We start from the raw sequence: 15,125 nt of genomic DNA on the forward strand, positions 1-15,125 counted from the left end.
AATAAAATAAAAAATAAATTTTTAAAAACATGCAGAATGCCCAGCAATTTATAAAATTATTTTAAAAAACCCTGCTCACTTAAAAAAAAACACCTAAAAACTAAAAATTTTAGAATCTATTCTAAATAGGATTCAAAAAGTCATTGGTTTTAGTTGCTAATTTTATTCTTTAAAAATACACATTAAAATAAAATCTGTTCCACTGTGTCTTGGTGTGTTGTTATGCAATCATTTCTTGTATCAGGAGTATTTACACCATGAACACTGGAATATTCCAAGATCCCAAGGAAATATTTAAGCTCAGGTTCTAAATCACTTAAAAACAACAACATAAAAAAAAATAAAAAAAAATAAAAAAATAAAAAAAATAAAAAATAAAAAAATAAAAAAAATAAAAAAATAAAAAAAATAAAAATAAAAAAAATAAAAAAATAAAATAAAAAAAAAAATTAAAAAATAAAAAATAAAAAAAAAAAAATAAAAAAAAATAAAAAAACAACAACAACAACAACAACAACAACAACAGAAACTCAACTGAAGTAATTTGACGTTTACAAAAAGATTTTCCTTGACATTACACATTTAATGATAAAGCCTACACAAGTCCACAAATTGTAAACTCTCATGAAGTATGAGAACTAGAAATGGAACGTAACCTGCAAGGCTACCTTATTTAACAACTTCACTGACCTGCAAATAGCGAGGGTGAGCAAGAACAGTTCCACATCCTTCCATCTCACAACGGACATACTGGATTGGAGGCTTTTTTCTATTAGCAATATGTAGGAGAAAAGTTAGCAACAGAAAAGAGGCATTCTGCACAGTGGCCAAACTGCACTATAGGGAATAGGTATTTTACAGTATGAAGAATTAAAATCTCTAAGTTTATAGCTTGCACAGAATTTATGTTAGAAGTAACCAGAAATTGCCAAATGTTTAGAGTTTTTAGAAAAGAGCACAAAACAAACTAGTAACTCCCCAAAAGGCAAAGAAGTGTTAAAATTTTTAGAAACTTTAAGATCCTGCAATGGAAATAAAAACATAGTAACTCTGCATCAAGGACACTAATGAAGTTGCTTTTGTGAAATTTTTAACTAGCCATTCCCACAGGATAATTATGAGGGCTGAACATGTGAGTGAAGTGCCGACCACCAGAAAGAAGGCACAACACAGCAGGAGTATAAATTACTCACCTCCTTTTGGGTAATCGTGGACTTTTGTCATCTTTTCGCCTTCTTCCTCTCCTATAATTAAAGAGCAGAGTAACTGTCCACATATTCCAGATTGAAGCTTATATAGTAAAGAAGAGCTGAGGACATACCCTCAAGACCAAAGAGCAGGTGGCAGAAACAAAGGATAACCCAGAATACATAAAGCCAAAGACATATCTGGCAAACCAAACAAAGATTTCACTCTGAAGCAATTTCACTTACAAATAAGTCTGCACCACAAGTTAAAATATATACCTTTCATAAACTACACATTTCTATGGAAGATTTGGATAAACCTCAAGGTTACTACTTGAAGACTTGTTTCAGTGAGAAGTCTATCACTTATATTTAATCAATTTAAAAAGTAGAATAAACAAGTCTATTATCTAAAAACCCTAAGAACATAAACTAGACTCTCCTTGCAATAGAGACAAAAGCCTAGACACTTAAAAAAGCTATTTCTGCAACAGGAAATAATTGCTAGCCAAAAGTTTTCACCTGATCAAGGTTATTATTACATCATTTGCTTTATTTGCCCCTCTTCTGAGGATCCATATTTGCCATACTCTTCTTGCTGCCTCTACCTCCTCGGCACCCCTAGAGCTATTATTGTCCTACCCACTCAACTGAACGTCTCTTAAGTATTGCTTTGAATTAAACTTTTGAAGCTTTTGAGCAGAGTCTTTCCAATGAAATTGTCAGCTGCTTGAGACAGCAATATGCATATGTCAATATCATTCCTCACACTCCTACCCTTTTTCCACTAGTGGCTTGAAAATCTGTTAAATTTCCATTTTTAGTAGGAATTGCCTACTCACTTCCTAGGAGGCTCCTCATCTTCTCTAATTTCATTCTCTTCTTCTTTCACCTCTACCTCTACTTCCACTTTTATTTCTTTCTTCTCTTTCTCTTCTTTCACCTTCCCTGATTTTCTCCGTGGCTTTGGGGTTTCCCTGAAAATACAAATACATTTCAATACTGGTATCCAGCAAAGGACCCTTTCAAGGACAACTGTGACAAAAGGGTAAAGCCAGGAGTTATCAATGATTTATTATAAAATTATGCTCCTCAGGCTTCCCTGGTGGCGCAGTGGTTAAGAATCGCCTGCCAATTCTGGTCCGGGAAGATCCCACATGCTGCGGAGCAACTAAGCCCGCGTGCCACAACTACTGAAGCCCACACGCCTACAGCCCATGCTCCGCAACAAGAGAAGCCACCGCAATGAGAAGCCCGTGCACCGTAACGAAGAGTAGCCCCTGCCTGCCACAACTAGAGAAAGCCCGCTCGCCACAACTAGAGAAAGCCCACACACAGCAATGAAGACCCAAGGCAACCAAAAATAAATAAATAAAATAAATTTTAAAAAGAGAATATGTTCATAATATATAAAATGAATAAATGCAAAATTTAAAAAATTAAAATAAAATTATGCTCCTCAGTCCATGAAATGTGGTTTCCAGCCAGCTATTCCTCATATGTACATCATACATATATTTAGAGCCTATGAGACAACCCGCCCCCTCTGCAAGCTAACAATGCCTTAGAATCAAATCTCACTATAGCTGTAAAGAGAAACAAAAGTAAAAAATTCTAAGTATTCAGGCAATTCATGATACCTTAAAACAGGCAGACATCATAATAATCTGAATATGATCAAAACAAAGTTCTATAAATGGAAGAGAGGGCTATATGAGGGAGTAATAAGATAATGTTAGATTCGCAAAACAAGTGCATAATTAATTACTCATTTAAAATTAAGTCCATATCCATTAGTTTGGCAACAAGGTGAAATAAAAGCATGCAACGATGCTTTCCTAACTTATTTTTCACTGACAAATCTGAGACATACCTTTCTAAGTGGGGTTTGTAGGTCTCATCCCTTGGATCATCTTTGAACGGTATTTCTTCTTCACTGATCAACATCTCGTCTTCCTCCTCTTCCTCCTCATCACTGCTAAAAAGAAGCAAACAGAGGTTAGAAATTCCAGCTGTATGAATTATATCTGACTTGATTTTATTCAGTAATTTATTTAGAGGTAGCTGAAGATTTACAGTAAGTTATCTAGGATTTTCATGCTTATGGTGTAGTTGGACTGCAATCTAGCTGCTTATCCTAAAGAATAATAATTGAAACAAAAAATACATAAATCCTAGACATGCTATCACTCCATTAAAGGCAAGGCAATGATGGCTCAGTGACACTAAGAGTTAAAAAACAACTGACAATTATTTCAAGTAGAAAACAACTTCTGAGTCGTGTGATATGACTGACTGTGTTCTACATCCCCAAGGGCTTAAATACGAAATATGAAAAGTTTCTTACCTAATGCCACCTGGAGACTGATGCTCTTCTGCAACATCTAGAAAAAGTCCAAAACAAAACTTTATCTATGTAGGAATAGATATTTTCTCTCTGCAGCCAAGAGACTCAAACCAAATTACTGCCTAGGGTAATTACACAAAAGGAGAATTATCTGCAAAATGTCAAAAAGGAATCCTTCCTATAACACCACACTTACCCCCGAAAGTTAAGCTGTTCTGGTAAATGTTCAACATTACGTTTAAAATCAACAGGCAACTGGTTAATAAATAACCATACTCTATATTCACTGTACCATAATCAAGCTGATCTGTATTTGGTTCTGACTTGCAGATGAGTTGCAATGAACCAGTCTTGGACCTAGAGCTTCGGGTGTTCTCTGTGTCACGATGCCGAGAGGCAGCTGTCCTGCTACTGCTACGCCAGCCCCGGCTAGGCTTAGTTGCAGCAACGGAAACTTCCTGAGGGACGGTAGAACCTTCTTCCTCTTTCTCTTCCTTGGGATCTAAATGAAAACATACATCATTCTTTTAAAGTTTATAGTTAACCAGTAACAATCTCTGTATATCTACTCTTATAAATATAGTCAATGGAAAGATGATAAATGGTATTTTTTCTCCCCCCACCCCGGGGGGGAACCTCAGAATTTTACTGATATAATAGAAACAACAAGACGAGAGTAAAATTTGATAAAACTTATCCTTATTGTCATCAGTCTAAAGAAAAAACTTTGTATGTTGCAAAGTAGTTATTTTACATTTATAGTATATTTTATATATATACTAAAAAATAATGCTAAGAGAAATATACCTAAGATCTAACCTTTTGTTCTATATTTTAACCTTTAGATCTAAGACAGAAGAAACTAAATTGAGTGAGTGGTCCCAAAAAGACCAGATCTACTATAAGAAAGAAGCACACGTCTAGACGATTTAATAATCAAACAATGCTTCAAGTAAGTACTGAAGAGGAATTCCATAAAGAGGAATTCCATGGTAGGAATGCCTTCCCTTGATTCTATTCAATAATTTTACTTAGTATATTAAAAGTGAGACTATATTGACCATGGAAGATCCTTTTAATAATCTCAGAATGGTAGTCCTTTCTAAGAATAGCACAGAATTTAGGTCTTAAGACTGATACATCTGACTATATAAACATAAAGTTTTCTGCATGGCAAATTCCTCTATAAGCAGTCTAACAGCCCAACAGAAAAACGGCAACTCAGTAAAAACATATGGTTTTCAGATATATGAACAAACAAAAACAATGACAACAAAGCTCAATCCACTCATAACAAGAGAAACTCAAATGAAAATCATATTGCTGTAGCATATTGGCAATGATCCAAATGTTTGTATTGGCAAGGCTGTAGGAAAATAGGAACTCTTAATAGAGATAACAGTGTGAACACCAGCAAAACCTTTCTATAAAGGACAATCTGGCAACATCTATCAAAATTATAAGTACATATACCTTTTCACATTCATTTCAACTACTAGGAATTTATCCTACAAAACTATAATCACACTTATAAAACCCACATCCATAAAGTGTCCAAATATTATATATATGTGTATATACCCGTGGTATAAATAAATAAATCTATGTATTTATATCTATATATCACAGCAACACTTCTGGACAAATTTCAAGAAATTGAGATAAATACTGGTCACCTTCCAGGGGAAGGTCCAAAAATACTTCCAGTAATTCCACCTCAAAGTATCTACCCTAGGAAAATGAACTGGCACATGGAGGTTCACTATAACATGTTTATAATAGCCAAAATATGGAAACAACCTAACTCTCCACATTAAGGAGCCACTGTTTATTAAATAAACCATGATATATCACCAAGATAGAATAAAACATATGGAGGTATCTGTAAAGAATGACATGGAATTACTGGCAAAAATGTTGTTAAATGGAAAAAATAAAACTTCATACACACACACACATATAGTATGGTAATTTTTTTTGCTTAACCTTTAAAAAAATGATCTGAAAAACTATAGTTTCCTCCACTATGGAACAAGGTGGTGACTGGGGGATATTTCAGCTTTAACTACACTGTTTGAAAGTTTTATGAGAACATATTAAGGTAATGAAATAACATTCATTTGAAATGCAGATATGAATAGCAGTGGGAACTTTTAAAAAAACGGACATAATTGTTAAATCAGATATACGTTTCCTTTGATTTCCCTTTCACCATTAAAATGTCTTTCTTACCTTTCTACTATCTGAGCTACTTCAAGTATCAAAATAATAATAATAAAAAGTTTACAGTTGAAAATATCTTAAAGATTAACTAGTCTAAGTACAATCCAATGAATTTTCCCCTTAAAGTAACTGGAATGCCAATGAAGACAACTTGTTCAAGATCACAAAGTTATCTAAGCAGACTTGGATTTTAAAATCCTGTCTTGAGACTAGTAATCAAGGAGTTCTACATGTAGGTCATGGCTGCTTTTAAGAAAATTTCTTCAAAGGGAGCAATTCAATACCCTCCATAAAGTACTGAACATTAAATAATGAGGAGAAAATTATTTCTTTTACTCAACCCAGCTACGCTAATTTGGACTTTAAACCTATTCCATAACTTCCTATACTCAATAAAGCTCTTTTATACTTCACGATGAAAGGACTGTATGCCTACATCTTCTCATACTGTGGATATTATCCACTGGACAAATAACAGCAATTTGATGAGAACTGCTTATCCTTATAAAGCATAATAGCCTATTTTATTGAATAACATACCCATTCCGTAAAACTCTATAGTTAAAAACAAAGCATTGTCAGAGAGTGACATCAGCAAAAATGTCCCTTTTCAGAAACACACACACACACCACACACCTGCCAGAATCAACTTTGTAAGAACTCTGGGATATAGTCATAGGTTTACAGCAACCAAGTAAACACTGAAGCAAGAAAAAAGTTAAACAAGCCACGTAAGGAAATCTCTGTCAAATCACACGTTGGGCACAAGCTTAACCAAGCAGAGCCTTTAGAGAGACCACACAAGACAAAGAATATGATTTTTTAAAATATGGTCAAACAGCTAAAGGAAATCACTGACAAAGAACTAAAGGAAATCAGGAGAATGATGTCTCAACAAATAGAAAAGTGCCAACAAAAAGACAGTAATTATAAAAAGGAACGAAACAGAAATTCTAGGGCTGAAAAGTATAATATCTGCAATCATTAAACAGCAGATCTGAGAAAGGAGACAAATCAGCAAACTTTAAGACAGGTCACAACTGAGAGCATCTAGTCCGAAGAATAGAAAGAGAAGAATGAAGAAAAATTAACAGAGACAAAGAGACCTGTGGGGGACCATTAAGCAAATCAACATACAGAGTCCCAGAAGGAGAGCAGAGAATGGAGCAGAAAGAATACTTGGAGAAATAAAGGATAAAAATGCCCCCAAATCTAAAAAAAACCACAAATCTACACAGACAAGGAACTCAACATCCTCCTTCCAAGTAATGTTACATTCACAGGTACTCAGCATCTTTTGGGGGGAAACAAACTGATAGCAAGTGGCTCCATCAATATCAGACAAAACAGACTTCAAGCCAAAACACTGTTCTAAGAGTCAAAGAGGGACACTGTATATTAATAAAAGGGTCAATCAATCAAGAAGATACAAGAATTATAAACCTATACATACCTAATATATGAAGCAAAAAATGACAGAATTGAAGGGAGAAATAGGTATTACTAAGATAATTTGGAAACTTCAATATCTTACTTTCAGTAATGAATAAAATGACTACTCAGAAATTCAAATAGGAAGAGGACCTGAGCAACACTATTAAAACAAAATTAAACCTAACAGATATATAATACTTCACCCCAAAACAACAGAATACACCATTTTCCCAAGTACACACAGAAGATTCTCCAGAGTAGACCATATATTAAGCCACTCAAGTAATTTAAAAAGATTGAGGGACTTCCCTGACACCACGCTTCCACTGCAGGGGGCAAGGGTTCGATCTCTGGTCGGGGAACTAAGATCCTGCCTGCCATGGGGTGTGGCCAACCACCACCACCACAACCACAAAACAAAAGAACAACATATCATAAAACATGGGCTGCAGAAAAAGCAGTGTTCTGAGGGAAATTTATAGACATCAATGGCTACATTAAAATAGAAAAAAAAAATCACATGTCTAATCAATAACCTAACTTCACACCTTAAAGAAAAAGGGGGCAGAAAGGAGCAAACCAACCCAAAGCTAGCAAAACGAAGGAAATAAAGAGTAGAGCAGAGCTATCTAAGAAAATAGTAGACCAACAGAGAAAAATCAATGAAACCAAAAGTTAGTTCTTTGAAAAGATCAACAAAATTGACAAACCTTTAGCTAGACGGAGGGGAAAAAAAGAGGAGGCTCAAATTACCAAAAATCTGAACACACTTCTAAGAAGTGAAGACGCTGAATTAGTAATCAGAAACCTCCCAGTGAAAGAAAAGGCCAGGAGGAACCACTTCCCAACTCATTCTGTAAGGCCAGCATAACTCTGATACCAAAGCCAGACAAAGACATCACAAGAAAACTACAGACCAGTATTCCTGCAAACCAAATCCAGCACATATTAAGACTATGCAGCACATTAAAACTATGATCAAGTGGGATGCATCCCAGGATTATGAGAGCAGTTCAACACACAAAAATCAACTGATGTAATATACCACATTAATAGAATGAAGGAAAAAAGAACCCACACGATCATCTCAATTGATTCAGAAAAAGCATTTAACAAAATCAACAAACTTTCAAGATAAGAATGCACAATAAACTAGGAATAGACTAGAACTTCCTCAACCTGATAAAAGGCATTTATCAAACCCCTAGAGCTAATAAACTCACTGGCAAAAGACTGAAAACTCTTTCCCTAAGATCAGAAACAAAATAAGGATGCCCTTTCCCTCCACTTCTATTTAACACTGTACTGGAAGTTCCAGTCAGAGCATTAGACAAGAGAGAAAAAAGGCACATATATAGGAGGAGGAAGTAAAACTCCTCTATTTGCAAATGAAATGACCTTATTTCTAACGAATCTGCAAAAAAAACCCCAAACTATTAAAGGTAATACACAAATTTAGCAAAGTTGCAGAATACAAGATAAACAGACAAAAATTACTTTAACTATACCAGCAATGAGCAATCCAAAAAGGGAGTTAAGAAAATGATTCCATTTACAATTCAATCAAAAAGAAAAAAACTACTTAAATATTGCTGAAATGGCAATATTCCCCAAATGGATCTACAGATTGAATATAGTCCCTATCAAAATCTCAGCTTCCTTTTTCCCAGAAATTGAAAATGTGATCCTAAAATTCATATGAAAATGCAAGGCGCCTAGACTAGCCGAAACAATCTTAAAAGTGAGTTGGAGGACTCACTTTGTCCAATCTCAAAAGTTACTGCAAAGCTACAGTAATCAATCAGTACTACAGTGTGGGACTGGCATAAGGATGGACATAAAGACCAATGGAACTGTACTGAGAGTCCAGATATAAACCCATACGTCTATGGTCAAATAATTTTCGACGTGGTTGCCAAGACCATTAACGGGGAAAGAATAGCTTCTTCAACAAATGGATATCCACATGCAAAGAATGAAGCTGGACCCTTACCTTATACTATACACAAAAATTAACTCAAAATGGATCAAAGACCTAATTGTAAGAGCTAACACTAAGTATCTCTTAGAAATGAAGAAAATCTACGGAATGGAAAAAAATATTTGCAGGTCATATATCTAGAGTCTAATATCCAGAATATAAAAAACTCTCAATTTAACAACAAAAGACAAACCATCCAATTAAAAAATGGGCAAAGGAATTGAACAGTTATTTCTCCGAAGAAGATATACAAATGGCCAAAAGTCACACAAAAAGATGCTCAATATAAGTCATTAGTGAAATGCAAATCAAAACCACAATGAGATTACCACTTCATACACACTAGGATGGCTATAATAATAATTTTAAAAATGAGAAATAACAAGTGTAGGAGAGAATGTGGAGAAATTGGAACTCTTGTACATTGCTGGTGGGAATGTAAAATGGTGCAGCCACTGTGGAAAATATCTGGTAGTTCCTCAAAAAAAATAAACATAGAATTACCATACTACCTGGCAATTCCACTCCTGGGTATATACCCCTAAAGGTGAAAACAGGTATTCAAACAAATACTTGTGCATGGATGTTCCTAACAGTACAATCCACAAATGTGGAAACAAGTGAGATGTCTGTCAAACAATGAATGGATAAACAAAATGCAGTATACCCACACAATGGAATGTTACTCATAAAAAAAGGAATGCAGTACCTTTGGGACTCACATATACACACTGCTATATTTAAAACAGATAACCAACAAGGACCTACTGTATAGCACAGGGAACTCTGCTCAACATTCTGTAATAACCTAAATGGGAAAAGAATTTGAAAAAGAATAGATACATGTATATGTATAACTGAATCACTTTGCTGTATGCCTGAAATTTAACACAACATTGTTAATAAACTATACTCCAATATACAAAAATAAAAAATAAAATAGATTGTTTTTAAAATTCATAAAAAAAAGGAATGAAGTACCAATAGGTACTAATACATGCCACAACACAGATGAACCTTGAAAATATTATGCTATAGGACAAAAATCAGACACAAAAGTCACATATCGTACAATTACATGTACATGAAATATTCAGAATAGAGGTAAATTCAGAGTAATGTTTTAAGGTAACTAAGGTAAAAGCAAATTAATGTTCGTTAGAAGCTAGAAATGGGGGTGGGGTGGGAAATGACTACCTTTAATGGGTATAGGGTCTTCTTTGGTGGGGACAGAGGTGATGGTGGCACAATACTATAAATGTACTAAATGTCACTGAATTCTATGCTTTAAAATGGTTAATTTTGTTACATGGATTTCACCTTAAAAAGAAAATACAAAGGGAAAAAAAGGAGCACTCCAGGTTCTCAGAGTAGAAACTGACAACAGAGGATAACCCACACATTAGGATAATCATGACAAGATAGAAAAGAACCAAGTTCTGTCTGTGTGATGCTTCAAAAACAATTTGTAGTTGTTTCTCATAACAGTAGGTGACTTTGAAGAGGCTCCTTGATACATAAGTGATAAGAATAGAAAAGAGCCACAGTAGCCCAGGTGAAGGAAGACACCAGGCAAGCCACTGCAGGCACAGTGAATACAACTACGTTCTGGAAAGAGAAAGAAGGGACAAATCAAGAGTGGCTGATGCTATGAATTGAGATAAAAAGATACTGGTACTACTGGCAGGAATGTTTCTCCCAATTCTTCTAGGTACCAAAAGATGAAACATAAAGTAAATTTTCTCAATCCTAGAGCAACCAATAATCCTTTCAAAACAACCTAACATCAAATTCCAAAAGGTGACAGCCATTTTCATCATGACAAAATACTTCAAGTCTTAAGGTTTATCGTAACATGACCTGGTCCTCCTTCAGATTGCCTCATTTTCCTAACTGAGGCTTAGAGAAATTAAATGACTTACCCAAGATTATAGAGCTAACATTGATTTGGGGTAAATAGGGAATAGTTGGTTGATAGGCTGGAAGAAACCAGAGTAAAAGTCTCATCTCTATTTAAATATTTACGTTTCTTTTGGGAAACTAACAAACCTTAAATACTTGTTAAGTGCCTAATATTTTTTCCCTTTTTCTAAACTTAGTCCTCATAATCCTGCCAAGTAATTATTATTTTTATAGATGAGGAAAGCAAGTAACTGACTTTCCCAAGCTCACATATTAAATCGTGGAGCTGAGATTTGAACTCAGGTATATCTACGTCCAAAGTCTATATTCTTTCTACTATACCACACCTAATCATTAAAAGAGGAATGGGAACGTGCCAGTCCAAGAGCTTAATTCAGATTTGGTTCATTTCCACCCAGCCTTAGGTTCAGAGCCAAAAGAGAAGCTCATTTATGTAAGATACTGACCTAAAAGACCACAAGAAGAATTACTTCAAGGAAGTGAATTCTTAATCTAAAACTGCATGTTTAGAACATTCACAGTATCACTACTCACAGTAGCTAGCTAAAAAGTGGATCAACTGATGAACAGATAGATCAAATGGAGTATTTCCATGCAAAGGAATGAAAATATTTATACATGCTACAACATGGATTAACCTCAAAAATCTTATGCTAAGTGAAAGAAGCCAGATTCAAAACAAACCTCACATATTGTATGTACAAGTTTATATATAAGATGTCAGAAAAGGCAAATCTATATAGACTGAATTACACACTTAAGAATGTGTGAATTTTAAGGTATGTAAATTATGCCTCAATAAATATTAATAAAATATGCACTGCAGCACTAGTCATAAAGGCCAGTAACTGAAAACTACCCAAATGCCCATCAGTAGTAAAATGGATAAATTGTGATACATTCCCCCACAATGGAACACTACGTAGCAATGAAAATAAACAATCTATAACAAATACAACATAGAGGAATGTCACATACAGTGAGCAAAAGAGGCCCTACAAAAAGAGAACATAATGTATTATTCCATTTATATAAAATTCAAAAACCTGCACAACTAGTTTGTGCTGTTCAAAGTCAGAATGGTGGTTATACATAGGAGTGGTTGATCATGTTCTGTTTCTTGAGCTGGGTAATGGTTACATGACTGGACTTGCCTTGTGAATATTCATGAAGCAGTACACTTCCAATAAGTGTACCTTTGTATACGTATGGTATGTCTTGAGCAGCCAATCAATCAGTAAATAAAATCACCTGTAATTGGGGGGACACCTGAGAAATATCAAATGTCCTTCAATCAAGTAATAGTTAAATAAACACAGAACATACACGTGTAGTCATCATGGTTGGATGCCCACCAAGTATCTAATTCATCTCTTCCTCTCTCCTTAAAGAATCAAATCCACTATTAAAAAGAGGGTAAGCTAATGGTTTTGAAACTGTAGTTTGCAACCTCCTTTGGGTCCCCAATACCCTTTCAAGAAGTTTTCAAGGTCAAAATTCTTCACAAAAAAACCTGTTGGGATTTTGTTTTTGTTTTTTGGTGGTACATGGGCCTCTCACTGTCGCAGCCTCCCTCATCGCGGAGCACAGGCTCCAGACGCGCAGGCTCGTCGGCCACGGCTCACAGGCCCAGCCGCTCCGCGGCATGCGGGACCCTCCTGGACCAGGGCACGAACCCACGTCCCCTGCATCGGCAGGCAGACCCCCAACCACCGCGCCACCAGGGAAGCCCAAACCTGTTGGGATTTTGACTTGGATTATACTGCATTTATAGATCGATATGAGGAGAAATAACATCTTAACAATATTGAATCTTCAAATTCATGAACAAGGCACATCACTCCATTTATTTAGGTTTTTAATTTCACTCAGCAATGTTTTATACTTTTCAGTGTATAGGCATACTTCACATCTTTTATCAGATTTATCCCTAAGTGTTTTGTATTTTTGATACTATTGTAAAAGATATTTTAAAAATTTTATAATTTCAATGTTTTGCTGCTAATACACAGAAATACAATTGATTTTTGTATGTTGATCTTATATCCTGTGGGGTGACTTCAAGAGGCCTTGCAGCTTTTGGACCATTGACCTGAGCCTACCATGACATGAAAATGTGAACTGAAAGGCCACTGAGGAGAGGGACAACTGAGAAATAACAAATTTTTGTATCTTAAACCACTAAGTTTTTGAATGGTTTGTTATACAACAATGCATAAGAGTTTAGAGAGTCACAGTAAAGAAAATGGGGTTTAGAAATTTTCAAAGAGGTAAAGTTACAGAATCAGTCAATAAGAAGGTAGGATGTAAGTTGGGAGTTCAGGATCAAAGAAGTAAGCCACACGCAAGGAAGCAGGCAGGCAAAAGACAACCTCAGTTACCTCTAAGGGAATTAACTGCACTGAAGCTAAAGGGGTATCTGCCTGGATGTAGTTAGATCAACCTGGCTAGTTTTAATTCAGAGGAGCTTGATCCTTCTTGGACTTAAAAGGTCAGGGGTCATTAAATCAGAGAACTTTTTTTTGTCAGAGGTTCTCATCCACCCATGATCTCAGTGTGAGGATAATGTTATGCTTGCACGTAGAGACGGGTGTCTCTTCAGGGGTTTCAGATTCTTATATGCTGAGTGTCGGCTTGCCCACTCAGGACCTTAGGCTTCTTCTGCTTCAGTTTTCTTCTACCAGGGCATTCTGTTGCAACTCTCAATTGGTTCTGGCAGGGAAAGGAATCTCAATATAAAATCACTATTATATATAACAGAATAAACTGTGTTGAGATGGTTCGGATATGCTGAATCATAATCAGCAAATCGTTATAAAGTTATTTTTTTATATGTAAGGGACAGAAAGACTCATTTACCTGAGTGATGAAACATCCCATAACTGAAAGGAGCTGATAATCAAGGCTTTCTAAGCCTATGTCACAATCCACACTAGCCATAAATGAGGTATGTCTGCACTTCAGGAAGAACCACAGGAGGTCTGGATGTTTGAATTAGAAAAATGGTTTAAAGGTTATGGGGCATTGCCAACATGGAACAAGATGTTGAGCTGATCATTCTCATACTGAGAGAAATAATATGGTTCCTGTTACCTTAAGATAAAGGGCTAGGAAGGAAATAGGATAGATAAAATGCCTATCTAAACTACTGTCAGCCTCTTGAGACGTAAGCATTATAATAGTCAGAACTTGAGTTTCGGAAACCAGATCGTACTACTCTGTGTATTTCGATAATTATCTCTACTTCGTTTTCCATAAATAATTAGTAAAGCCCATTTTGAAATATTAGCCAATCTCAGCAATATTAAAAGAAGTCAGGGAAAGCGAGTCCTTTTAATGTTTCAAGAAAGAATTGTGAAGACAATGTTCTGTACATCCTTTGCACAGAAACTCAAATGGTAAAAATTAAGTTAGATTTTTCTCGTTAGAGTGGGAAAAAAAGGTGGGAATTCCTGTTCTATATATTAAAGGATGACACAAATATTGTTTAAAAATACTGGAAATGAGAGGATAAGAAATAATCAAAGTATTCCAACTCAGGAAAACAGAAACACTCTGATGAAATTAAAGCTATGAAAGTTATTAACTAGATAAGGCAAATAGTCAAAACTTTAAACAATCTAAGTAACTTCATAGATCTGTTATGAACTCATTTGGTGATTCTGTCTAGGCAATCTTTTCCAAACATCACTACGCCGTAACAGGAAGAGTAACTAAAAACAGTAAAATGATTTTGAATAAAAGATGAGACCCAAACTTTTATACAATCAAATTTTCAAGCACCCAGGATTCCAAACTGTTTCCCATAAGCTCTAATTTCATGAGCTATTCTTTAAATGGAGGAAAAAAAAAGAAAAAAAGGAGGGGGTGTCTTATAGGTAATTCTGCATATTTTGGTATTTACATTGCATAGTACCCAAAATCAAAGTCTCTGAGAAGTCCTGCAATAAATAACTTTGATGACTCAAACACTGCCCACATTTATTTGACTCTGTAATATTTGTTATTATCCCATGAAACTCTTGAAAC

At 35.2% G+C, this 15,125-nt stretch overlaps 1 protein-coding gene across 2 annotated transcripts in view; it reads right to left on the reverse strand.

Annotated features, from left to right (window-relative positions):
* ZFP91 (ZFP91 zinc finger protein, atypical E3 ubiquitin ligase) overlaps positions 1–15,125 on the reverse strand; it is a 29,770-nt gene that overhangs the window by 6,675 nt on the left and 7,970 nt on the right. The window contains exons 3-8 of one of the 2 annotated variants that reach the window (XM_012537370.3): positions 3,827–4,036; positions 3,535–3,571; positions 3,061–3,165; positions 2,030–2,164; positions 1,194–1,244; positions 691–769 (exon numbers count right to left, since the gene is read on the reverse strand). In XM_012537370.3, the coding sequence (XP_012392824.1) occupies positions 691–769; positions 1,194–1,244; positions 2,030–2,164; positions 3,061–3,165; positions 3,535–3,571; positions 3,827–4,036 (617 nt within the window). The remainder of the gene's footprint in view (positions 1–690; positions 770–1,193; positions 1,245–2,029; positions 2,165–3,060; positions 3,166–3,534; positions 3,572–3,826; positions 4,037–15,125) is intronic. The other variant, XM_004264154.3, reaches the window with a different exon arrangement.

The sequence above is a fragment of the Orcinus orca genome, chromosome 8 (genome assembly GCF_937001465.1).
Source record: "Orcinus orca chromosome 8, mOrcOrc1.1, whole genome shotgun sequence".
Taxonomy (NCBI): domain Eukaryota; kingdom Metazoa; phylum Chordata; class Mammalia; order Artiodactyla; family Delphinidae; genus Orcinus; species Orcinus orca.